The sequence below is a fragment of the Pelmatolapia mariae genome, linkage group LG15 (assembly GCF_036321145.2).
Source record: "Pelmatolapia mariae isolate MD_Pm_ZW linkage group LG15, Pm_UMD_F_2, whole genome shotgun sequence".
Lineage (NCBI taxonomy): Eukaryota > Metazoa > Chordata > Actinopteri > Cichliformes > Cichlidae > Pelmatolapia > Pelmatolapia mariae.
The window spans coordinates 3,682,199-3,709,177 of NC_086240.1; the positions used below are offsets into that span (position 1 = coordinate 3,682,199).

The 26,979-nt window shown below is 40.0% G+C and overlaps 2 protein-coding genes across 7 annotated transcripts; one reads left to right on the forward strand and one right to left on the reverse strand.

Annotated features, from left to right (window-relative positions):
• Positions 1–3,041: 3,041 nt before the first annotated feature.
• On the reverse strand, positions 3,042–13,374 carry hmgn3 (high mobility group nucleosomal binding domain 3). 4 transcript variants are annotated; one of them, XM_063496178.1, is made up of 7 exons: positions 13,199–13,366; positions 11,607–11,654; positions 11,326–11,355; positions 9,363–9,413; positions 8,543–8,641; positions 8,233–8,332; positions 3,042–3,896 (listed from the first exon to the last, which is right to left on the reverse strand). In XM_063496178.1, the coding sequence occupies exons 1-7, from the start codon at positions 13,211–13,213 to the stop codon at positions 3,889–3,891; spliced, it is 351 nt and encodes a 116-aa protein (XP_063352248.1). In that variant the 5' UTR covers positions 13,214–13,366; the 3' UTR covers positions 3,042–3,888. The 4 variants fall into 4 exon arrangements, with proteins under 4 accessions (XP_063352248.1, XP_063352250.1, XP_063352249.1 ...); XM_063496177.1 differs by lacking the exon at positions 3,042–3,896 and adding an exon at positions 7,512–8,016 and having other exon boundaries at positions 13,199–13,368; XM_063496180.1 differs by lacking the exon at positions 8,233–8,332 and having other exon boundaries at positions 13,199–13,358.
• Positions 13,375–18,890: 5,516 nt separating this feature from the next.
• On the forward strand, positions 18,891–26,759 carry enpp5 (ectonucleotide pyrophosphatase/phosphodiesterase 5). 3 transcript variants are annotated; one of them, XM_063496172.1, is made up of 5 exons: positions 18,891–19,195; positions 20,146–20,205; positions 21,251–22,153; positions 22,718–22,894; positions 24,454–26,759. In XM_063496172.1, exons 3-5 carry the CDS (start codon positions 21,274–21,276, stop codon positions 24,870–24,872), a joined length of 1,476 nt encoding a protein of 491 aa, XP_063352242.1. In that variant the 5' UTR covers positions 18,891–19,195; positions 20,146–20,205; positions 21,251–21,273; the 3' UTR covers positions 24,873–26,759. The 3 variants fall into 3 exon arrangements, with proteins under 3 accessions (XP_063352242.1, XP_063352243.1, XP_063352244.1); XM_063496174.2 differs by lacking the exon at positions 18,891–19,195 and adding an exon at positions 19,232–19,433; XM_063496173.1 differs by lacking the exon at positions 20,146–20,205.
• Positions 26,760–26,979: the final 220 nt, after the last annotated feature.

The following is a 26,979-nucleotide window of genomic DNA, read 5'->3' on the forward strand; positions in this document are numbered from 1 at the left end:
AATTGAGCTAAATTGAAATATTCACACCCACTCACAGTTGCATATAATTCAGTCTAACTGCACAAATGATTAACACTAGTACAGAAACATTTCACCTCTACATTTTAATTTCTTCTTTATAAACTATTTCAAATCTAACACATCAACAGTGCATCTGGGAAGATGCTATAAGGCTTTGTGCTTCTAAGAGTCAACTTAATTTTTTTGTCTAATTTAAACAGAGTAATGCCATTCTATTTGTAAAACTAACAAGGTGTAACTCAAATAAAATCAAGTGTAACGCACACAAATTCGGTCTGTATCGACACTTTCCACAACTTTGTCATTTACGTTGCATCGTTTGGCAATTATGGGTTCATTATGTCAATGTTAAACACAAATAATACAACATTTATAGGCTGCCAGATGGACAGGAACTCAACAGAGAGTGTTCTCATCACCAGTGGCTACACCACCTACCATTATTCCATGTCAAAAGCGTTCTGGCAGATAGGTGGGTGGACGATTACTCTGAGAGGAACAAGCAATATTTGAGCTTTTCAAAAATCCACTTTAGTATTCTGACCCTCCACTGACAGAGTTTTCGATCTTCTCTTCCAAATGTGCGCATCAGGCCAGATTAAACTCGTCCATCCGTGGACTTCACTGATTGGGTGTAATTTGACCAACAAATTCTGTATATATTTTTTAAAGCACAGAAAAAAAGTTAAAATAATACTTAAAATATTTAGATGATCAGTTATGGGTTTTTCAGCCTAATCATTAACTTGTATTTTACCGGTTGACCTGAACCCTTATGACTAAGTTTATTGTGTGGGCTGACACCACCACAAGGAGGCAACCTCACCCCGTGTCACTAAGTTGCGGGCCAAAGAGGAGTCAAAGGTTATGAAAAGATGCAATCAGTTACAGATTTTCTTTTACTATAAATAGCTCACTGATAAATACTAATCACATTAAAAAAAGAGATCTGAAATGGTTTGAGGTTATCTTGACAACAGTCCACACAGAGATACTTGTTTATCCACACCCTTGCAAATCCACACCCTTTACTAAATTTTGCCAGATAGCTTAAAAATCCTGTGAGGTGTGGAGAATTACTTGGCTTCAACACTCTTTCCCTGCTAGAGACAATCGTCAGACAATCAGGACTCTGATGTCTTCACTAGTTAGAAAACAGAAGTTTCAGCTCATACTAAGTACTTTTGCAGCCACGTAACCTTTCTCATATCTTTAGTCTGGATTCAATGGTCTGCTCTGTGGGTTAATACAATGGCTCTTTTTTAAGTGTCATGATCAAGGTTAAGTAAAACTAGGTGTGATAAAACATTTTAGTTAACCCCAATGAAAATACTAAAAAATAATCGAAAAAACGTGACAATAAATATTATAGTGGTCAAATCTTTCACTACTTTTGTTGAGACTTGTCATGTTTACAAGACTGTGACTCTGCTGCGTTCACAGAGGGTTGTGTTTGCATTGCTATACTTTTTCTGAATTTCTGAAATTGTCTCACTTTCAAATTCCCTGCATATTTGAGTAAGTAAAGATGCTACAGCTGACAATGAAACGAATAAAAACACCTGAAACATGAGTCAAAAACAAAGGTAAATAAAAAATTAAACAGTAATTACAAAATATAAAACTATATCACTAAGGGTGGCACGGTGGTTCAGTGGTTTGTACCATAACCTTGCATCTAGAAGCTCCTGGGCTGATGTACCCTGCTTTTGGCCCCATGACAGCTGGGATACATTGAAAATAAAATTCTGGTCAAAATGCTTTAACTAATTTAATCACATGTAAATTATCCACATAATTTTATATAATGTAATGTAAAATGATAAATTTAATCAAATCTGCTCAAAAGAGATTTACTTGATTGGTATACATTCAGCTTCTACAGCTCTTTAGTGTTTCGGGATCTCTGTCCTGTGTTTGTCTTTTATGTTTGCGATTATTGAAGAGCACTTTGGTCAGCCCTGCTGTTTTTTTAAAGCGCTTTTTAAATAAAGTGGTATGGTTAGGTAAGCATTTGAATAAATCAAACCTTTTATTGTATATATTTCAGTTTCATTTTACTCAAAATGATTGTTTCATGTTTACTGAAGGTGAAAAATCATTTTTGGGGAGTTGGCAGCGCAACCCTAAACTGGTTAAGTGGTTAAGAAAATAGATACATTGTTGTTTAACAATGTATTAAATGAACTTGTAAATTAAATGTGACCAAAAAAGGACACTAGAAGGACATATTTGCACAGAGTTGGAACTTTATGATACGTTGCACTCGTTGATTCTTTGTGGGCAAGTGCACTGATCAAACTCCTTTCTGTGTACAATCTTAAGTCTTAAGTATCTTAAGCAATTTTATGTATATTTTTTAAATGAACCTTTTGAAAAACCTGGAGGTCCCGCTGCAGCACACCAAAGTACCTATAGGGGTGACACTGGGTTAAAAGGTGTTTCCCACTTAAACACATTATAGCAATATTTGTGTTTTACAGCATCCAACAGCTGAATGGTGATAAAAAAGCATCATGTTGTTGACCGAGGCTCATCTCAGTATAGTTTTGTCTCCTCAGTATGTGGCAGTACCTGCACAGACATCATTTCACCTCTACATGCTAAAGGGAAAAGGAACTGGCTATAGGCCCACAAGTGTGAGTGACAGGTTGTCCTGCAATGGAGAGACCCAACACTTTCACTGGTCCCACCACTCTGGCAAATGCTGACCTTTCACTTCCTGACGCAGCAGTTGTATTTAACACAGCCACGTGCCCCTGGCGACCTCACACACATGCACACAAAAGTGTACACAGACACAGAGTGGCAGCTTTGTGTTGGTTAAAAAAGTACTTGTAAAACCTGAACACAGAGAGAAAAGGCAGCCTGTGTGCAGGCATACAGTTAAAATACAGCCTACTAGTGTCTGGGGAAAAACAAAACAAAACATGGCATTGCTGTCCAAATGCAGAACCTATTTCACACTGTTTTTATTTACCAATGAGTGAAGAGACACCAAAAAAAAAAAGAGTCCCACGAGACATCAACTTTTTCTTTTATTTCAAAATATTCTCCCAACAGGATGAAACTCAGAGAAGCCCAGAGGGTCCAAAGCCAATAGAGCCGTCTAGAACAGAAGCACCACTCATTATTGCTATGTCACTCTGCTGCAGGACAAGGCGTTCAGGGGAGAGAGAAAAAAAAGAAGAAAGGAAAGGAAAGGGGGAGGAAACAAAGTCAAGCACAGAGACTCACAAACACATTCACTCCAGTATACACATACAAAAGGAGCTATGTGAAACACAGTGGTGGTGACTAAAAAGTAAGATTTTTAAAAAGCTGCAGATGTTCTCCATGGTGACTGTGGAACTGGTTTCTTGTGGCTCTGCAACCAAACTGTTGATATGCTCACCTTAGCCGTAAGGGGGTTACATAATGGTGTGACCATCATCCGATTACAGGCAAAGTGCCAGTAAGTGATGTATTATAGAGAAGCGTAACTACGAATGAAGGTAGAGCCGGTTTATAGATTTAAAAAAGTCTTGTTTACAGCTCCTCTCAGGCAAAACAAAGAACATCTGCAGCTGTCTGATAAAACCACGTCATTCTGCCTTTCTGCTTCTAAGAGGCATACAGTATAGCAATACAGAATGCTGGGGGGAGGAGGAGAATGGAGCAAAAACAGGAGGTGGGGGAAGGAGTGTGAAGATACAGGAGGTGGGGCTGCTGGTTGTCCATCTCTACTATCACAAGTCTAAAAAAAATTCAGCATGGTACAAAATCGTCAGTAAAAAAAGATGCTTTGCTGCCATGGAGTCAGAGGGGGCGAGTCGATGGAGGCGCCCGTGCCTTTACGCCTTCTCCTCGGTCGCCTCTTCTGCTGCTTCAGTTACCTGGAGGTGAAAAACACACATGCAGGTGTAGCCATTATTTACCCCAGGAGACTTAAGAGGGCCAATGAGGTACAAGGAGGGGAAAACCCAACCAGTAAGTTGTGGTAACCAACAACAAGAGATTTATTACTTGACCAACACTGTGGCCTTCACCAGGCTCATCCACAAAGCCACAGGCTGAAACATGTTGGTCGAGTAATAAAGCTTCAGCCTCTTCAGAACCTTGTTTGTCTGCATGCAACTTGGAAGAAGTCAAAGTTGAGGTCTGCCACTGCTTTGCAGGCAACCCCTCAAACAGTGTAGATCCAAACTTATTTTGCATAAAGATCACTTAATGTTTTGGTTTATAAATATTTTAAAAGTTGAGCTAATGTGTTTTTTCACACCTTTATTAGATAGTTTTCACTGAAGAGAAGACAGACAGCAGGTAGGACATGCACCATAGCGGCTCGGGTCAAAAGCAAACCCATTTCGATGCCGCTTTTGGCCTAGCAGCATTTGGCTGCCACCCCAACCACTGAGCTAAACCACCTGATTTATTTCACTTTTCTCGTATCGTTTCCTCGTTTTCTGCTAGGGATGCAAATAACTAGTTGCTATTTTAGTCTTCTTGCATTTTGTCATACTGTCTTTAAACATTGAGTGTAACAAAGGATAAACATCAGGTCACATCTTGGGTGTGAGACTGCGCTAAGTCTGTAAAATAAAAGCTATATAAATGTCATATTTTTAAACTGTAACCAGAACTCTTGTTTGATTCTTTACATTCAGTCTAATGCATGTCTTTTTTTATCAGCAGGCTGATTTTAGGTCTTTATCAGTCTATCAGCGTAGACATTTATGACCAATAAATGAAAATTTAAAAAGTAAAAAACAGACGGCAGGAACACAGTTTTCCCAGCTCTTAGCACTCTGCAACTGCCAAGTTGGCAACAAATGTTTGGAACCCCACAAACACAACAAACGGCAGAGTTGGGCAGAGTGTAAATGAGTAAATAAATAACTACAGATAAGGGGTGGGTGATATTTCCTCAAAATTTCAAGAAAATTTATAATGATGATATTTCTGACGATAGAGAAAAAACAATACTGAACTACATTTTATTGATGCTAGCAGACAGCTGCGTTTCTAAATTTTCTATCCTTTTCATCCAATGAGCCGTGGGCACTGATGGCACACTTCCTAATTTGAAGTGTGACTCTATTTAAACAAGGTGCCGAAGTAGTTTCCTCACTGGACATTTTAAGTATAAAATAATTGTGTAACACTTTAACAATAACTAAAAATAAATTACATAATAAAAATGTAAAATATTTTCTCCATTGTATCATGAACGAAGCTTGTTATTAGCTCCTTACAGTCCTAGTTTTACACCGTGTAACCACGTCAGTACTTTCTACCCATCGTTTGCTTTTCCTCTCATATGGAGTGCAGCTAGTATTACTTGGTGGAGTAATTTATGACAAGATAAGCAAGATATTGTGATATGACATTTTTCTATTACGTAAAAATGTATACCGGGATTATTGTGGATGTTGCGATATGCTGCAGCCCTACTACTCATGACAAATTATATATTTCATGTATCTTAAAGAAAAAAATATTTTGACTTATATATCATGATTTTTATCTCAGATTTTTAAATGGCCAAATATTGGTATCAGTATCGGTCTTAAAAATACTTTATTGGTCAAGCTGTAATGCTGTACCACACATTTTTCTTAGACTGCACTTCTTAAATGTAGCCTATTAGTGCTTATACTGACAAAAAGTTACAGATGGGAAGAACCAGGGATCAATCTACCAACCTCCCGATCAGTAAACAGTCTATTCCAGCACTTGAATCAAGGCCATCTATGAGCTCGATACCACTTTTATGACTATATGCTGAATATTAAGCCAGAAGTAGCAGGTGGTTGCCTAGAAATGAACTACAGTAAGGAGATAGCTTAGCTTAGCATAAAAGCCACATACAGAAATAAAATTAGCCTTGCTCCATCCAAAGTTGTCAAGATTCACCTGAACACACCAACAAGATATTTCTATGGGCATTCAGACTTTAAAGGGGTTTTAACACATCCACTTTGCAGCTTTGAACTTTTCATGACATCTCTCATCAGAGGTGCGTACAGAGTACATAAACTCACAAACTGCTCTATCCAGGCAGAGCATCACCTTAAACCACATGGAGTATTTCTGGTAGGGTAGATGCATCTGAAGCTGACTGTTTCCTGCTGTGGTTTACATGTCAGAAAGAAGAATTGTCGGAAATATCCCAGCCTGATTCTTCCCATTGTTCATGTGTAAAAATGGTTTATGCTAAGCTAAGCCTGGCTTCGTTTGTACTGTACAGACACACAGAGAAAGTGCTATAATTTTTTTTTCACAAGGTAAAAGCAACCTATTTATCCAAATGTCAGGCTCTTTCTTTAATGGCTCAATTCACTTCCCTAACAAAACACCACATTTACTCACTTACTGCCAGCAGTGGCTGATTTCTATTTATGGACCTCTCAAACCTCTGGTAAATAAAAGCAGAACTATCAGTACTGCGATTCGACTGAAGTCACCCTTCAATAAGAAATTTACAAAGTCAGGCAGGTCAGTGTTCATGAGTTTCAAGGTAGCATATGACCTCATTTGCCAATGAGTAGCTTCAAGCTGTTAGTTCAACTCATCACAAGCTAAAATTTTGCAGCGGCACAATTATTTTATCTTACTTACTTTTTACATTCTGACTTAGCAATAATTTTGTTGTGATCTCCTCTGAGAGCTAAGTTCAGCACAGCCAGGTTTTCTTTGTGTTAGTTGGTTTGACCAAACCTAACACCCTCAGAGGCAACAGGTACCACAATAGTGGTTAACAACTTTTCTTGTTAACCCAGGCACATCAGACAAGTCAATTGACTGAGCACCGATTATAAAACAGTGCAATGCAACACTGTACCAAACAACACGACAGTAGTGCTGAGAAAAAGGATAATTTTGGGAATCTGTGATCGTCACAAGCGCACAGAGCAGAAACATAATCGTACCTGGCACTCTCGCTGTGCTGTTGTTGGTTAGAAACGTAACAACTGCACATCACAGCTCTGATGTTTTTAAATGAATACTTTTAAACAAAGGTCAGGGTACGCTCTGTTCAGGTCTGACTCTGTGCCATAACCTAATGAAGAAGACATGAAAATCACTTTATATTAAAATCAAATTTACTGTATTCATCTAAAACTGTCAATGAACAACCTACAAATGTACAGATTTGTTATAGTTTTATAATTACTTTTTATTTTTATTTCATTTTGATGTTTAATTTAGCTGAAGTTTCCAGAGTGCATTCTTTTTTAATTAAGTTGGAGTCTCTTAAATTATTATTATAATTATTTTATGTTTTGACTCACAGTCTTGTGGACATCCAGTGAACATGTTCATCAAAGCCTCGTCAGGTGAGTTGTAATAATATTTTTGCTAAAGAAACAAATACTACAAATAAGAATATTTTCTCTATATTTTTATGTTATTTTTGTTAGTTTTCCAACTTTACAAAATTTAGTTTTCATTAGTTTTAATTTTTTTGGTCAACTAAAATGTTTTTTAACGTCTACATTAGTTTTAATTAGTTATAATCATTTTGGAAATTCAGTTGATCGGTTTTCTCATCTGGGTTCTAGTTGCAGCACAAAGAAGAATTAGCAGCAGGTTAGAGCCAAGAATAAAAACATTCATACATTTTATGCATCACCAGCTGAATGCATGCAAACTCCAGTGACACCGTGACGCCCAGTTTGGGCTGCTGAAGCTGAGCTTCATGGTGGTGTTAGTAAGATATTGCTCAACAGGTTGCATACAAAACATATTCCTCAAACATATATTTGTACTGAGAAGTGTACTGAAAATCTGAACGTAAAGGTTATGAGTTTAGAAAAAGCAAACACGGTAATGTTGCCGAGTAAAAAGAAAGTCACTAGTGACACAGAAAACTCTGCCTAAAAGCTAAACATAGCTCGGTAACCCGTTAATCTCACCTCCCACTACACCCCTCTGGTCAATAGTGGAGTCAGCTGTTCGTGAACCAGAGCACATTTCACATTGCAGCTCTGTGAGCAGCAGCTAACCTTCCTGCTAATGGAAAAAGTTGTGTCAGACCCACTTCACTGCACACAGAGAGCAAGCGGGACATCCTTACTTCTTCATTGTGTTTCCCAAACACTCTAATAAACACAGCACTGCAAAGCACAGCGAGTAAATGTTTTCCCTGTTAACGCAGACGCGACTATTAGCAGCACGTTAGTGTCCAAGCACACATACCAAAGACCAGTTAGAGACACTCAACCATACCCTTAACTCTGACTGTCTCACTCTGTCCTCTCACTGACATCATGGAGGGAGCCGTGCTTCTGATGGAAGACACACTGACAGACGGACGAGACACATAGATCTGGGTGTGTGTGTGTGTGTGTTTATGTGTGAGGGTATATGCACGTGAGCAAAAACAGACGTGTGGAGTATTTGTTGTAATTAAGACATGTTCGTTTGTACACAAATTGACAGGATAAGGAAATAAAGATTATTATTTTTAGAACTGAATATCATTTTTCTACATTTTATTTAAAAATTACATCATGTTTTTATTTTCCCCTCCTCATACCTCATTGGCCTTGGTGTCTCCATTCTGGGCGGGACCGTCTTCCTTCTTCCCCTTGGCGCCACCTTTCTTTGCCTTTGCCCCCTTATCATCTACAACCTTCTGCACAGAACAAGTGAGAATAACATAATGTGCATATAATGATAATTATATTAACATTTTCTAAATCAGCATTGCAAAACCTTCATAAGGGCAACAAAGAGTCAATACACAGTGGTTACAGTTAAAAAATCAAACTTGACTAAAACCAGGAAACGACTTCTCTATTTTATATTGTATCTTAAAGGAAATAAGTGGTTCAGAAAATGACCTTTCCAGAGCTTTGGGGTCCTGACTGTTAATGCTCTATCCCCTTCAGGTTACAGCCAGGCCCCTGGAGCACACAAAGGATCTGCCCAAGGATCTCAAGGCAAGTACTAAGATGTCAGCTCAGAGCAAGGCCATGAAGTAACCAATATAATCTTCCAAAATATACTGGGAGTTAATATAAATAAGGTTAAAGCAAGAGTGATGTGATTCTGTAAAAACTCAGTAACAGAACAGTAATGTACACAAGTCTTGAGCTACCCCGCATTTCTTTGTTTTCAAGTAAAAATAGCCTCAGTTATTGCATACATACTCATCACAGTTAAGCCTGCTTTCAGTTTGTGTTTTGTTTTTCCAATCCAGCAGCTTTGAACATTCATATAAACTAATACTAAAAGGCAGCCAATTTCCTCAGATTTTTGCAAATTATTACAAATAATTTAGTGTGTGTGTGTGTGTGTGTGTGCGTGTGTGTGTGTGTGTGTGTGTGTGTGTGTGTGTGTGTAATCTGTTTTACCTTGACGACAGTTTTCTTGGGCTTGGCCTCAGGCTTGGGTGGAGCAGGTCTCTGAAAATTACAATAATAAATAAATAAATCCTGTCAGAACTGATTCATGGTTCAGAGTTTATGAAGAATATTGCTCTTATCTATATTATCTAGAGTTCTCTCTTCTCTTTACACTTTGAAAGCAGTTTCAGCTACTTTGCTGTACAGAGTTATTCACTGAGATTAACCCAAAGCCTGCTGACTGAAATGTCTGCACTTGATCTTACTGTAGCCCAAATATTGATAATGATTAAGTACTTGCACCATATTTCATAACCCATGTGCTTTCATCATATTCCCATGCATTTTAAATATCAGATGTGGGCTGACCTAAGACCACTGTGCAATGATTATATCAGATGGGAGCAAAGATTCTAGTCATTTTTTTAGGCTGCTGCGTGTGGACCATGTTACCCTGAAGCCACAAGCTACAGTAACGCTGCTGTGATGAAATGAAATCATGTGATTTATTCTCACAATATCTCTGTTTTGCCCAAGAAATGTCTGACACAGCACATGAGATCTAAAATAAAAAGGCTTGAATTAAGACAAACTGTGCTGAAGAGGGTGAATCCTGCTAGTAACAAATTGCCGAAAGATACAATTTAAAAAGTAAAGCTACAGCTAAGAAATTGTTTGCTAAGGTGACTTAGAGCTGAAAATAAAAGGATAAGAGGCACTTTAACTGTAGCTAAACCTCAGTCTACTTGGCGTTAGCTTGAATGAGGCACGCACAGCTTGTAGTGTAGAGAAAAAACCTTGTGGCTACACAGACATGGCCTCACATACCCCCCCCCCCTTTTTTTTTTTTTTTTAAAGAACTTACACCATACATTTTTTGGTGCAAGTAGTTAATTTGTACCTTTGGACAAGCCTAGGTAGCATAAAGACTGGCTACCAGTCTTTATGCTAAGCTAAGCTAAGCCAAGCTAACTGTTAGCATATCTAGCATACAGAAATGAGAGATGAAAGTGATAAAGATTTCCCATGAAACCCTTAGCAAGAATTACATAGGCTCAAAATGTCAAACTAATGTTTAAATCAAGGGTGTCAAACTTACAGAGAAGAACCAGCCCCTCAAAGGCTATTAAATGACTCTGTAAAGTGTGAAAGAGGCAGAGAATGCATTAATAACTCAGGTTTTTTTCTCTTTTTTCTTGGTGCTGAGAAAATTTTTCAAAGCCAAAAAGTATGTCTAGATGTTGACAGGTTGCTTGAATCAGAAAGAATTAAATTGTGGCCTTTAACGAACCACTGCTGTCTATAAATTGTGTTGCACACGTAATTAGAGGAGACTGACTACATATGCCAAAAAGAGATTTTGTTCAAATGAAAGAATTAAAGAGAATTCAGGCTGTTCTTCGCCAGTTTGATACCCATGATTTCAATAGCACATGCAAATAGACGGGGTAAAAAGACCCAGCACCGGTGGATTTAACATGCAAAGTACGCACACACAAACACAATGACTCCACGGCAGGGCTGCTAGACCACATAAAAATGACACACTATATTTCAGATAACATTGTTTTAAAATGCTATTCACAATTAATAGCTTAATACAAATTAGGCATAACTTCATCAAGGAAAATACTAATTTTCATCCACATGATTACAGAATTTATAACGCAACTGGTGGCAGTCATGCAGCCCTGAACATCAACAAGTTGTGCAACATACAACACTGAGAATGGGCAAAGACAACAGAGAGTATACATGCATACCAAGCCAGGAGCCAGTCCTCTGGGAGCACATTTATGGAGCTCTTTTAAATGGCGATTGCCTTGATGAAATCCATAAAGGTCGAGAGGACTTTACTCTGAGCCTTGGTAATGTGACATGTTTTAGCCTGGCGGGATGAGGGGTTGACAGTGAGAGGAAAGAGTGGACAGTGACAGAGGTGAAGACAGAGAGAGGGGAGAGTGAAACTTACCGCTGACAATCTCTCTGACCTTCTGGTGGGCTACCGGAGCAACAAATGATCAACAAGAGAGAGAAAGCGAGGGAGAGACAGTGACAGAGAGAGAGAGAAAGAGATATCAGTTGTACCTTTGCCAACTGCTCTCGAGACGATCTACTTGGTGACTGTTACACGTGTCCTAATCATTAACTCCTCATGTGAGTATTCTTTCACTCATACACAGTCCACACAGCACACGGAAACACCGCCACACGCACACACACACACAGCACACACACTCACAAAGCGTCTACCTGTTTTGTGACTTTGGGGGCCTCCTTGCCCTCAGGAGCCTCTGGGGACTACAGGAAATAAAATTAACATATAAAAAAAGTTCAAATTTAATTTTTCTCATGCACAAGTGAATTATCTCTGTGAACCAAAACAGAGATTCCAGGATGTCTTAATGGAAATATCACTTACTACTCATGGTATAACACATCTGTAACAATAGCTGAAACAATTAGCATGTCTTTGATTACTTACAAAAAAATAATCCTCAGATATTATTTACATCATAATATTTGAGGATTTTATGATGGAGGAGGGGTTTTCTCATTCTGGCCGAATGACAAGAAGAATGTAATCACAATTAAATTTAATCCTTCTTAAGAAAAGGATTAAAATAATTTCCCCCAGAAATCAATGGCCTTAAAAAAAAATAAAACCACTGTTTACTAATGTTTCACATAATCAAAGCACAATTTCCATCACACGTGACCAAAATTCTCCACAGATGCAAATCACATAATGTGATGATGATATATGATGATGCTACAATCTCTCTGGTTAATTCCATTTTTTTAATGGAGGCATCTTGCTTACGTGCAAAAAAAAAAAAAAAAGAATAATGGACCATAAACATCGATTCACTCGGGGGAGGGCGCTTATTAACTAACAACACGGGCGTCATTTGTTGCTCCTAATGGACACTGTATTTCCCGGCTCCAGGTAGGCAGGGACGGCGCACGAGAGAAGCGCGCCCACTCCCACCATGAAAAAAAAAAAAAACGAAAAAAAAATATTGGTTTAGCTCGCAGGTTGACATTCACATCATTTGCATCATTTGCATGTGGTCGACCTCCGCCCCTAGAGGCCCCCCATTCTCTGTCCTCAAAGGCGAATCTGCGAGGACAATAGCCGTTTTTTTAGGTGACAGAAAAGCCACTTTCCATGTATGCGCTGATACAATGCACAGGAGCTTGTCGTGCAGTCCTGTTCAGATAAGAGCCACGGCCTCTTTTCACACAGCGGCGATTGTCCCTGATCCTTCCCCCCCTTTATTCCTTTCTCTTCACGGGGCTAAGTGTTTGTTCATTCTGCGTGGCGCCTGCCATATTCATCACCACCCGGAGAACCAAAATTAGACAGGGAGGTGGAGGGCTTTTATTTTATTTGTTTATTTAATATTACATATATCACGCATTATTAGGAATCTACAAGTCTTCTATATGAGTGAAATGCGCCCAGAAGAATGATCACAGCGCACGTCTCCAACAGGATTTACGCGTCCATCCATCCAGCGGCTCTAACATTCACCGGTGCGCACTGTGGACAGGGAAGTGGCAGGGGGGGAAAAACGACCACAAGAACGGCCATTGGGATGAACACGAGGGAATTTATAATGAAAAAAGCCCCAAAATGTCGCATATAAAATATCCGTTATTAATAAGTGGGTGTTTAACGCCTACGCGTGAAAGGCTGCAGTCGAAAAGACGTTTCCTCAAACTTTGGCATCACCTCACCTGCCTCGACGTCGCCACAAAATATTATTCCCATTTTTCCTCGATTGCATGAGCTCGAAAAAACTACAGTGAAGTGTGCTGCACGCAGGGACGACACTCACCTTTCTCTTCGGCATTTTATGCGTCAATAATTCTCCACCGAGCAAAATAAAGGTCAAAGCCAAAGGGCTAAGATAGGTGAATTTGAACTACCTCGAAATACGGGATCAATATCTAAGCACCTTCGATAATATGTTGATTATATGCACTCCCCCAAAACTTACACCTCCCGCAGCCATTGGGCAGAGAAGTCAAAATCCACTCATGTGCTGACTCCCGATTGGATCGTCTCGTCTCTATGTAAATAAGAGGGTCGCGGGCATTGGCCGAAATTTACCAGAGTCTCCCAACGATTGGCTACGCGCTCTTTGTGCGCAGATCCCTCCCGGTGAATCTGGGAAATGTAGGATGGGATAGAGAGAATGTTGTAAATAAAATACAAAGGACCAGAAAAAATGGGCACAATGGCACAATGTCAGCCACAGGCGAGATCCAGAAAAGCTGGAAGGTACTGTGTCTTGTAGGGGTTTCCCTGCTACAGAGAACTAGAGAAATCATACACAACGTTTCTGCAAAAAGGTTGTCACATTCCCTTCAGGAACGTGATGGTCTGTAAAACGATGCAATACGTGGGGGGAGGGGGGGGATGTACTGTGTAAGATTTCAGCGTGTCAGACAGGGTTACGAATATTGTGCACAAGTGCTTTTTTTTTGCATTTGTATTTGCATCCTAGAAATAAAGTCAGAATTAAATCAAGTTGTAGATTACGAAACAAAATCTGTCATTCATGTGTACAGTACAATTTTTAACAAAACATAATTCAGACTGTGTCTGAATTGGACATCATCGACCTTTGAATTTAATTACCTCTTGGGAAGTTTTAGGACCCCTGTAGTCAGGCAAAGGATTCACTTGCAATCCCAGCTTTCCTTCTGGTCAGCCTTGGTTACCCCAAGTGAACTCAGATGACCCAAAACTGCCCTCCTGATAAGCCAAATTGCACACTCATTATGACCTGAAGGACAAAATGAACCCAAGGTAGATATCTGTGCTTAGGTATAACAGTGTTACTGACAGTGGAGGCACCATCAAGAATACAACTGTGTTCAGAATTTCAATTTCATTTATATATTTATACACTTCTATAGCACCAAATCACAATGACAGTTTCCTTAAAATGCTTTATATTGTAAGATAAAGACTCTACAATAATACAGATAAATCCCAATAATAAGACGACCAAGTGCCTTGGTGACAGTGGGAAGGAAAAACCCCTTTTCAACAGGAAGAATTTCCTTTGCTTAATCAGGATGGATTGATGGATGAATGACCTTATAAAAACTACACATTTTGTGCAACTACATGCAGATGATTTGAACACAGAGAAAAACATTTTAACAATTCTGTAGAAATTATTTATTAATTGTCATTAGACTTTTTTACTAACGGTGGCTTATAATATATTTATTTATTCTACCATCATGAGATGCGATAGGAGCCATGACACTTTGTTCTTTTGCCTGCTTTCTTCTTATGGACAAAATAAACCAGAATAACAAACACCTATCGCCTGGAATGAACTTCTTTTTGATTGCATGCATCACATCCTCTTAGTACATCAGCAAGTACTGGAAAAAAATGCCATTCACATTTTCTAAGAGGCCAAGGTGCTACCTTCAAGCAGCTCAAATAAAGAAGAAAAAACATTTTGTTCAGCCATCCAGTCAAAGAAGTCAACCAAATACTCAGGATAGAAGGTGTCAATTCATTTCTTTTTGCTAACTTTCTGTTTCTACTCCATATCTGAGCTAAATCTCGTGATGTTCTAAATTACGCCGCTACAAGGAGTTTAATTTTCTATTAAAGCTTTAAAACAGGTGTTTAACTGTTTAGTGCTCCCATGAGTAGGTATAGTCAATTTTGAACTTCGAAACAATAAATATCCAGAACTTACAAAGCAACTGTTTTCAGCATATTCTACACTATACAAATGCACATATTGCACTGTTTTGACACACAATAGCCATAAAAAAAACTGCACAGAAATCAACAAAAGGCACATTCTTGTTCAGCATAACAACAGACAGAGAAACGCACAGAGAAACCAGTTTTACAATAGGCAGAGCTTTCCTGCCCTAAACAAGCCAACAAACAAAACCCCTGATTTCAACACAGGTATGAACGCACAACCGCTGTAGAAGCCAACCAACCCAGAACCAGCTTGATGGGAGCTGCAGTGTTCCCACATAGATTGACACAGTCAGCTCAATGGAAGAAAAGAAAATCACACTGGGGCGCATCTACAAGCTTATATATACAGACAGAGAGTTTTTAAAAAATCAAGGAAAAACCTGAACCCACAAGGCCACGGGGTGAAAGACGACACAAGTGTGAAAACTGTCTGAATCATCAATATGCTGCACAGGCTTATATGGGCACCATTTGAACTGTTTCCAATAATCTGCCACTGATGTGAACGCAAAAGAGGCAAAGCAAATACATTGTCTAAAAGGTTAAATTAATAGAATGGAACCATATTTATGTAAGTTAACGTAAAGAGAGAGAGTTATGTTCACAGCAGGCCAGAGAGATTTTGCAAATGTTGTGTTTGGTTGACTTCACCCAATACAAAATAGTTTAGGTTTTAAAGTTTACTGTGTTTAATGAGTTTCACTTCTGCTTAAATATCCAGTCAGTGGGGCAAACATGGTTACTTTGTTTCTCTTTTTTATTCATTGAATCACTGATTTCTTATCGCCTTACTTCCTGGTGAATTCTTTCACCTCTGCTGGACAAAATGAATCTATGTTCCACACCGAACTTTTGAAAACGCCCTATATACACTAAATCATGTGTATCATGGATGTTTTCTCCAGGTACTCCAGCTTCCTCGCAAAGACAGCCTGGAGACCTGTCCATGTTGTATCCTGCCTTTGACACTATGACAGCTGTGATAGGCTCCAGACCCCTGTGCCCCTGAACTGGATAAATGGAACAAAATGGATAGATAGGCTGTATTAAAAAGAAAGATTAGGCCTTTAGAGCATGCTAACATCTCTATAAGGCTGTTGAAAGAGATGAACAACTTATTAATGTATCAGGCTAAGTGCCTATAGTCTGATAAAATAATGCTCACATGCCGATGTTTAACAAATATAATGTTTATTCATAGTCTGTATCTAAAAGATGGAAATTGAAAACATGGCGTCACCCGTTGGTCTGAAAGTCTTGCTTTGGAAATCTGAAGCTGAGCGTTTTGACCATCGCCATCCCACCTTTTTTGAAACCAGACATTGTGAGTGAGGCGTTGATCTAACTGACAAACTGAGGACAGCTCACGTTTATAAGTTAGCGACATGCAATAAAAGCCTAACAGCTCCAGTTTGTCACCCCTTCTTGTAATGATGGAGAGATAATGTACAAAACCAACATGATTGTTTTATTTCATAAGACTTTAAGCTTGAAACTGGGAACATAAACTTATTGCAAAATGTTTAACTGAGGTCATGGTTTATGGCAGCACAGGGTCATTTGCCTCTAGATTTCCATAAGTGCAGCGCCTCTGGGTGACATAATGAACACTCAAAAGTTGGTATAGACATTAAACACAAGTGATATTACTATTGCTCTGATAAATTTAAATCAAGCAGAACCAAGCTCATTCCTTTTAAGCTATATTAAGTCATAATAGAGGACATGTTCAGCCTGATCTTTAGTTTGTTTGATGGGGGTGGAACAGTGGTTAACATTGTTTTCTCATAGCAAGAAGGCTTGAATGGCTTGAAAGGCTTAGTTGCCGGCTGGGGCCTTTCTGTGTGAAGTTTGCATGTTCGTCCTGTGCCTGCGTGGGCTCCCTCCGGGTACTGTAGCTTCCTCACACAGTCCAAACTGGCCGTAGGTGTGAATGTGGGCAGAAAAGATTGTATGTTTCACCATTAGCCCTGTGATGGCTCCAGGGGTCTAGATATTAAGACTGTTTGTCATTGTGACCGTAACATCTTTGTCTGCGCTCGCTGATAAAATATCTAAGATCTACAGCTGGATGACAAGTTAAAGTATAAATCAGCACAAATATTTAACCTCATATGGAACCATTGTCATTTCTTTTCCTGCAATTTGTCACCTGCGTTTCCTCCTGCTTTAGCCCACTTTGAACGAGAACTAGAAAAGAAGGAGAATCCACGCCTGCACAGGGAATACATGCAAACTCCCCACAGAAGGGCCTCGGCTTTTCCAAGAGCTGTCTTGCTGTGAGGCAGCCGTGCAAACAACTTCACCACTATACCACCCCTGGGAACATTAGACAACAAAAGCTGAACTTTATGTACCCATGAAGCTTTTAATCATCCCACATGATGATAAAAGAAAAAAAGGAAGTCTTCCGCTTTTTCTTAAATTCCAATTTCTTTGGGCTGTGCTCAGGGCTAAATATCAAATTATGCTTGCTCAGTTAAGAAGGCCAGTGTGTTCCTTTTATACAAATAAAGGCACAGTTTATCAAATTAATACAATATGGGTTAATGTTATCCCCCACACTCCTCTGACAGATTAAACACACCGTGTCTGTGTCTGATTAAAATTTGGGTTCCCATATTCATTGTACTATTCCAAATGAGAAGGGAAGTCGAATGACTCGCTGAAGCAGTACACATCAGTAAAAGAGCCGAGGCTGCCTCTGCAGACACGGAAGTGCTCGTCAGCAAGTCAGAAATAGTCTCGCTCTCACCACGCAGTGACATTATTGAGATGCCATATTTCGTTATAGAGAATGTGAAGAAAGCCAGACCCTGGCCCAAATACACCCGCATGTAGGCAGGACGTGACTGACACCTTGTGGACAATCTTTGTCATGATTATTATAGATGAATACCCATTTACAGAGGATTGAAAGTCATTTTAATATGTGCACCGCATACAAGCCCAATTCCATCCACTGAAACCTTTTTCTAATAATCTCTGTAATAATAGCAAAGAAACTCTTCATATTTCTTTTTCCCATTTTCTTCTTCTGCAAAGAAATTTAATAAGCACATTCTGAAAACATTCGCAATTAATAAGCTATCCGCTTTTAAAAATGATGATCAGGAACCTAAGATCTCATATCTGATATGTGTCACGGACTCTAGTGTAAGTCCAAGGACAGCAACACAGATTCCTTACGCTTAAACTGTAACGCATGAAGCCATAAAGAAAACAGCCATTACAGAAAACGCAATGAAAGCTGAACATGAAGCACTTTCATAAATTCATACAAAATTTGCAGTAAATAAAATAAAATAAAATAAAATAAAATGTGTTGTATGGCAGTATGGCATGCCAGGGTGCCTTTGTCAGGTAGAGAGGCTCTAAGATCGGTGAAGATTCAGATCTCAGACTCTCAGATGAAAGTAAAACTTCAAGAGGTGACTCGTTTAAAACGACAAAGCTGAAGTGAGCAGTCCAACATTTATGCCTCATCTCTGTTCATGTTTCACATTTTGCAAAGCCCTCCAGTGGGCCGAATTGGATCCTTTGTTCAGCCAGGTCTGGCTCCCTGGCCTTATGTTTAACATCTCTGCCCTATTACAAGTTTCAGCATTAGTATATTATTCAGTGAAACTGCTGAAGGGTTTAAAGCAGCAATACATTTTAATATAACTATTTCCAACGCAGCGTTTTATTATTTATGTGACACATTTAAAACGTTCTCTTTCTCCCTCTTAAAACGAGACAAACTTAACCCCTCTGACACCCAGATGTCTATTTATAAAGCTGGATCACCCTCCCACCCATCACTCTTACCGGTCCGGCATTACGTCATTTGGACACACACAGTTTGTGTGCACACTGGGAAATTTGAGGCGAATCATGCGTCTGCAGGAAACACCAGTCAGACTGCCTTTTGTCTGCATATGATCCGCTTTTGGTTTATAGCCTCTAAACACATAAAAGCAGCAGAGGGGCAAAAACACACAGCAGGCTGATAGGCGGGACTTCCTCCTAGCATAACTCAGCCAGTCGGGCTGTTTATCTCGTCGTGCAGCGCAGGGATCGAGCCAGTGCAGGATCTGATAACAAGGTAAGCCCGTTGACAGCAGCGGGGTTTGGCGTGTTTCTCAGTTTGTGCATGTAGTCTGCCTCGTTGTCGCTCCATCCGCTGCACTCGTGTAAATTGCACTCGTTGCTGTGCGTGGTTATTGTTGCAATCAGAACTGCGCGTTTTTTTTTAGCTGTTAGCAATGCAGCACAAAGGCTAAAACACGGAATCTGTTATAATGTAGCGGACTGTCTGAAGGTTCACTTTAATTCGTCTGGATGTGAGTGTCTCTCTGATGTGTCGCCGTTGTGATGTCCTCAGCTCGCCACATTTCCAATGACATCTTTGCTGTCATGAACTGAAATATCTAAATGTCATTTTTATTATTATTTTATTATTTACGTTATTATTTAAATCAATTTTCTCAATTAATTTCTGCCTTGTTTTCATAACCAGCTTAGTGTAATGTATACATATATTTTTATAATTTGTTTAATCAAGCCATTAGTTTTATGATTATTAATTAAGTGATGCAAGTTCCAAGGAGGCATTTTCAGCTGTTTGTTTGATTCGACCAAAAGTTTGAAACCCAGAGATCTGTTATTATGTGGAACAGCCCTCACGTGTGCAAATGTGTGTTTCTTTTGCGTGATTGATTTCCTGACTTTATATATTAAAATATTAGTAGAGTAAATCTGGGTAATCAGTAAATGTTGCCTTTGTATTCGTAAACTTTACGGGGCTCAGCCCCTTATCATAATGTCATGCACAGAGCGCCTTGCAGTTAATATTAATGTCACCGTTCAACCCATGTTCATTGACATGAATCCTGTTAAATGCTGATATTTATATCAATTAATATGTTTTATTTAGAATGTGAAATTGTGGACAAAGTAGAAGTTACCTCAGCTTTGTAACTTTTCTTGACTTTCCTTCATGTCCACTCTGACCTGTTTTATTTTGCTCTCTGTCCTTTTGCTGTCTTCATCCAGCTCGTTCTCCTTCTCACCTTCCCCATCCACCTCTCTCAGTCTTTGTGTTGTCACCTAAAGGTAAATGGAACAGTGAAGCTGAATTTATAATCCAATAAAAAGCTGATTTACATCACGTTACAACAATATTCTAACTGAATACTTGCTGCCGCTGGCTGTTGACAGTTAACACTCTTCTGACGTGCTCTCTGGAGCTCTGCTGTACTGTAAACAAACAATGAGACTCAATTCAACCAGAACAGGAAACTAATAAAGCAGATCAGCTACCTGGTTGGCAAATAGCGGCTTATTGCTTAGAAAGCTGAAATTAGTTAATAAATCAGGTGGTCTAGCCTCCATTAGCTAATGTTTTTGATGCTGTTTAGACAATAAATATGCATAGGCAAACAATTTTCACATCACAGCAGTGACCCTTCATTACTGGAACAATTTTACCTTTCCCTTGTTAATGTTTCATTTGCATATGAAATTACATCTTTGCTTTCTTTCAGCTGCAGCAACGCAAAATCTTAATTGTTAACAAAAAGCGACGCTGCTGAAGTAGTGCAGCACCTCTGTGTGCCAACACTGGGTATTTAAACTTTTTTTAATGGTCGCCTGTTCTGTCTCTAATAGACAAGTTGAGGGGAAAGAAATAAAATGCATACAGTTACTAAGGAAGGTAAAATGATGCCCTCAATGTTTTTGAACATTTTCACAAACTAGCTTGCAGCTTCTTGTAAAAAACCAAATGTCTGTGTAGGCTTGTATCAGAAAACATATAATGAAATATGGATGTGTCTGTGAGTGGTTAGTATCCAATCTAATCTGTCAGGCTTTAGTTGAAACCACACGTGGTTCCTCCAAAACTAGATTAGCAGACAGTACTTTTATATTGATGAGGAAGTGCAATAGATGAATACAAACAGTAAGTGCAGCTGATCAGATAATGTTGGAAGTTGGGTCTGCATTATCACACAGTTTGCTATTTTCTAACTTTGTATGGATTAAATAATTTATCTATTATTTTCTGTAAAACCATAGATAATCATAGATTAATAACAAGTTATAGACTTAGAGGGATTAAATGCCTAGCTGTAGTCATTAATGTGTTGTTTTTTTGTAGGCTGTTTCGTCAGACTGCACACTATGCTCTGCTACTTGTTGCGAAGAGGCTGCAGTCCTCTGCTCTGCCTCTGGGCCCTGCTTCTGCCTCTGGTATCCCTCGATCGCCCAAGCCACCGTGGACGTAGGGACTACCTTGTAACGGAGCGGCCCAAGCTGCTGCTCGTGTCCTTTGACGGCTTCCGTTGGGACTACATTGACCGTGTTCCGACGCCTAACTTCCGCAGCATCATGGACACGGGGGTGAAAGTGGAGTTTGTGGAGAATGCTTACATCACCAAAACCTTACCTAATCATTACAGCTTAGTGACGGGGCTGTATGCTGAGACGCATGGCATTGTGGCTAATGAGATGTACGACCCTGTTCAGAACCGGTCCTTCTCCATGGAGACGGACAGTGTTTATGATTCACGGTGGTGGGAGGAGGCTGTGCCCCTCTGGGTGACCATCCAGAAAGCTGGAGGACGGAGCGGGGCAGCAATGTGGCCCGGGTCTGATGTCAAAATCCACAACATGTACCCTACTCAGTACCTCCCCTACAACGCCTCAGTCTCCTTTGAAACCCGAGTGGAACGGATTATTGAGTGGTTCTCTGCACCAGAAGCTGAGGCGGTGGATTTTGGAGTTCTGTACTGGGAGGAGCCTGATGAGAGCGGGCACAACCTAGGACCTCAGAGTTCCTTAATGGACGTAGTCATTGCGTGGATTGATGAGAAGCTCGGCTTCCTTATAAACAAGCTAAAGAAGGCAGGGTTGTATGACAGAGTGAACCTCATAGTGACCAGTGACCATGGGATGGCTCAGCTTTCTCCTGAGAAGATCATAGAACTGGATGAGTACGTGAGCAGAGACCTGTACACCTGGGTGGATAAGAGTCCAGTGGTGGGAATCCTGCCCAACGAAGGTATAAACAGTAATGTTTTTGGAAATTTATTCACTTTCCTCTTTACCACCATCATGCTTGTATATTAAATATGAAGCTGCAGCTGTAGATGAACTACTTTATGTTGAAAACTTTATCTGGCCAAAAAGGGGAAATGGATGTGCAGGACTGACCTAAAGATGATCAGTTTAGTTAATAGTTCATACCACAGACAATCCTCCATTATGACCAAGGTTTACATCACAAACTTAATTTTTATTAAATTTGATCCAAAACCAGTGACTGAGCCATTTTTCCCCATAGACTTCTACAGGACTGGGAGTGATCGCCATCTGGTGGCCTTCATATAGAATGGAGGCTTAAGGCATTTCTGCACTGGCTCAATTTTTCTGACCTAGAAACTATAGTCATCTTATATTCATCCTGTCTGTAACTGTAGGCTATGTCCATCTTTTATATACAGTTGCTGCTTTTTAGTTAATCTCTAAAGTATTGAATTTTTGTTCCTCATGAGCCGCCGCTCATAAATCAGAATTTGCAGCCTCTATAAAGATTTTCTGCTACCGCTCGTTATGTATCCTTCAGGGAAACTCGACGAGGTGTATAATCTGCTGGTGGATGCAAACCCGAACATGGTGGTGTACAAGAAGGAGGAGATTCCCGAGCACTACCATTATCAGCACAACATCAGGATCATGCCCATCCTCATAGAGGCCAAAGAAGGCTGGACCATCATGCAGAACAGGACCGGACCCTTCATGCGTACGTTTTCGCACATCACAAAGCTCTGCTGAGACAACACTCTGGCGTCGTTACTGTGCACATTAAACAGGTTTTGTCAGTTTGTTTAAGCAGCAGCCTTTTTCTGCTCTAATAATAGCTTCACAGAAGGTTTATTTCAGTCACTGAACCAGCGCTTGTTTTAGAGCAGCTGTAATTAACAAAGAAAGCTGGATATGCTTTCCCTTAGGACCAGCAAGAGTGTGTTTGAGTTAAAAAGTGTGTGTGTGTATGGATGGGTTTGGAGGCTTTTATTGCATTAACTCTAAGTGCAATTATTTTTTCCTAATACAATACCTACTGAGCATCACCTCCTCAGATTAGAGCGTTCAGACCCATGTGTCATGGAGGCAGAGTGTCTTTTCACCAGCTAATGTCACTGCTTAATTCCTCCTCGCTGCTTGAAGGCTTGTTAATGAGTGAAATGACCAGGTGGAGCCTGCAGCTGGAAAGAAAACTAGCAGACTTTCAGTCTTCAGGGACAAAGCGATGTGAGACTGCTTAGATACACACGTGTGTATTATGATGCTTTCCTGCTATAACAAAGTTTTTGAGAGGGAGCGATATGCATTCATGACTAAAACATGCCTCTTACCGTGCAGCAGTGGCCCCTTCTGTTTCTCAGTGCATCACGGAGCGCTGCGGAGTAATGCAATACAAATAACACTGCAGCTCCATAAACCCAGTCATTCTTCTTTGTTTACATCAATTGAAAGAAAATGTGCTCTGCGTTTCTTGGTATTCCATTATATGTCTGTCTCTATTTATTTGGCATTTGCCTTTATTAGATACTGCAGTGGGAGACATTTTATACATCCATATTTAGTTGCTAGCAGCATTCTTCTTCCCTGCCTCCACCGGCTGATTGCCGCACTTCTGTGCTCATTCCTTGTGACATCGATCAGTGGAATGGGATTACAGCACTGGTAGAATTGCTAATGTTCTTGCATGCGCGCACACGTGTGTAGTTGTGCATGTTTACAAAACAAAAATATAGAGGAAAGAAATGTCGACCAGGCAACGTTGGGGATTGGAAATCTCTGCAGGGTATCTTTAAGGTAAGATTTATGGGAGATCTTGGACCTGCTTGAATGGCCGTTAAACCCACTGAAGCTGCCGTCACAGCAGCGCTGATAGACTGTATTGATTTTTACTCGCAGCACACTAAGAGAATCACGTCAGATCTTCTGGATGTAATAGCACTGATAAATTTTAGGAGCGGCTGTTAGCCTGTCTAAGCTTTCATGTAAGGTCTTTGTGTTTGTGTTTTGTGATTTCATTTTCAGTTTTTGTTTGGGCTGTGCTGTGATTGATTTAGCCTTATCCCGTCTGCTGAGGCAAGTCGTTTTGGCAGTAAATCATCAGGTAGAGTTGCGGTGCCAGGTCCCATAAATCTGGAAACAAAACGAGCTGTCTGTGATTCATGGGATGTGAAAACCAGATATAGATGTATAAAAGGTCTATTAGCAACAGAATAATAATTTACATCAAAGATTTACACCTTCTTATGCAAATGTTTTTTGTCTTTTTTTCATCTCCAGTGGGAAACCATGGCTATAACAACAGCTTACGTAGCATGCAGCCTGTGTTCGTGGCTCGTGGGCCGGCCTTTCGTGAGAATTACGTCAAATCCTCCATGCGCTCCGTTGACCTTTACCCTCTCATGTGCCACATCCTGTCCATCCGCCCCATGCCAAACAACGGCTCCCTCTCGAATGTTCAGGACCTCCTGTCCATAGAGCCCACTGTGACCACGCCAGTCCCGCCTCACCCTCCCGTTCCCCCTCCGGGCACCGGGTACTCCTGCGCCCCCATCGTGGGCTCGTTCCTCGGTGTGGTTTTGGTGCTGGGCTTCCTAGTGGTCTACGTCATACTAGTGACACTCAAACAGCGGCCCTCGAGAAAACACAGGAGCTGGGAGATGTCGCAGCCTTTACTGCAAGAGGATTTGCACCTGTAGCTTGAGAGCGGAAAGAAAGGCAGACGTAAAAGAAGAGGAGGTATTCCTCCTCCCGAGGTACTCCCACATCCAGAAGCATCCCCTGAATGCCTCCCTTACAGCACTAAATGCCGTTGTGCTGCTCTTGTTATTCACTGAAGATCAAGGAAATTCACCCTCCCACTCGTGCGTAGGGGTACGTCTGGTGTAAGGGAAACGTCCCGGGCGTGCTTCTGGTTTGGGTTTATTCAGAATAATGGGTTTCTTAGTGGCTTTGCTTTGATTGTGAATTCTACCTAATAGCGTCTAACATTTTCATTGTCACTTTATGAGTAAAGATACAAAAGTATACGTGAAGTTTGAGCCTGTGATTGTAAAAGGGTGAGCTTTTGGTGGCCAAGCCTGTGACACGGATGATATCGAGGTATCAGTATGCTCAAATCCCACTAAAGCTGTTCTTTTCCAAGGTGGGGTGCAAAAATCTTGTAATGGTGCGTACCTTCAGACAATCTTACCTTGATGGAATTTATAATGTTACACTCATTAGCTTGTTGGGAAGCTGTGCCATGAGCACAGAAGGTCAAATGAGTAACTTTTTGGAAAGCATACTGACACCTTTCCCATCCTGACAGCGAAAGTCGTCTTCAGTCCGTTTGCTTTGACATTTTCAAATCTATGCAAAACAGATTTGTATGTCATAAAGTGAAAAAAGGGATCTGGTGAGATTTTTTTTTCGCCACCACCTGTTCTTCTTGTGGTCTGAGCACTGAATAAGATGTTACTTGGAACTACAAATGCTGTGATTAATCTAAAGTATTCCAAACTGTTCGTTTTAAGCACTTGACTGTGGTCAGTGTTACTTATGAATGTTAACTGGAACCACTAAAGTCTCACTCTTCGTGCCAAGCTACTGCTCATACGTGTAGGTCATTCCATGAGCTAACCACTTCAGTAGTCCGTTACCATTTGCCTTTGAACTTAACCGAGAACATCTCTCGAACGTGTGCAGTTGTTTTTGCGTCTGTCCTTTTTTTGTGTGTCAGGAGGGCTTTTTTTTTCTTCCAGTGTAAGATGATTGTGTAGTGCCCTTCCATTCATATGTCCACTGTCATTGCCATGGTCATTTGTTGGTGAAATGTGAAGTGCAATTGCTATTGGTCAGTATTTGTGTTAGGAGTTTAAAGGGTTCTGTTTGGTTGAGAAGACTATTTCGAGCATGACTTGCGAGAGCTGTTCCCGTAATTTGCACTACAGGATTGAAATGAAACTGAATGAAGGAGCAGTAGCTGGAAGCTTTTAGGTCATGTATAATTTGCACTTCTAGTTTGTAGTTGCTGTTTGAAATGACGAAAAAAGATAGGTGCCTCTTGCTTAAAAGCTTTTTAAGTAGCATAATCGCAGAGAGAGGTAGAAGACTAGAATTATAATCTGCAGATTAAATACTATCATTTTTTTCCAGCGTCTTTTAAGAAAGAATTGGTTCAATTTCAATTTTCTCCTTTTTGCTTTTCGATGCACTGACTTATACCTGTGCCCGAAAATGACAGACATCACTGTGATATATACTTTTTACAAAATTTAAATTCATAAATTGAGAGCATTTATATGAAATTGTTAATTTTCTGAGAATTGTATTGTTTTATGACGGAAAAGTGTTGTCTGATAATTTTCCCCTAACTTGTTGACAGAGAAGTGAAATGTATCCATGCTATATTCCAAAAACAATTTATTTGAAGTTTTTAAGGAAAGAAAGAATATTAGATGAAGCTGATCTCAGTTTGTTATTACCTTGGATTAAAATCGTGGATATTTAATATCATTTACAAATTAACTATCTTTGCCATATTGAAGCAAATAACGAGTCTTCTGGAAATAAAGGGACTAATGTGGAAATAACTGTGTTTGTTGATTATTATTATTATTATTTTTTTAACCCTTGTAATGCATTTAAGGAACAAAAAAATAAATAAGAGCAGCACGGTGGTTAGCACTGTTGCTGCACAGCAAGAGTTCAATTTCACCATCAGGGCGGGGTCTTTCTGTGTGGAGTTTGCATGTTCTCCCCGTGTTTGCGTGGGTTCCCTCCGGGTATTCTGGCTTCCTCCCACCGTCCAAAGACATCCAGCTT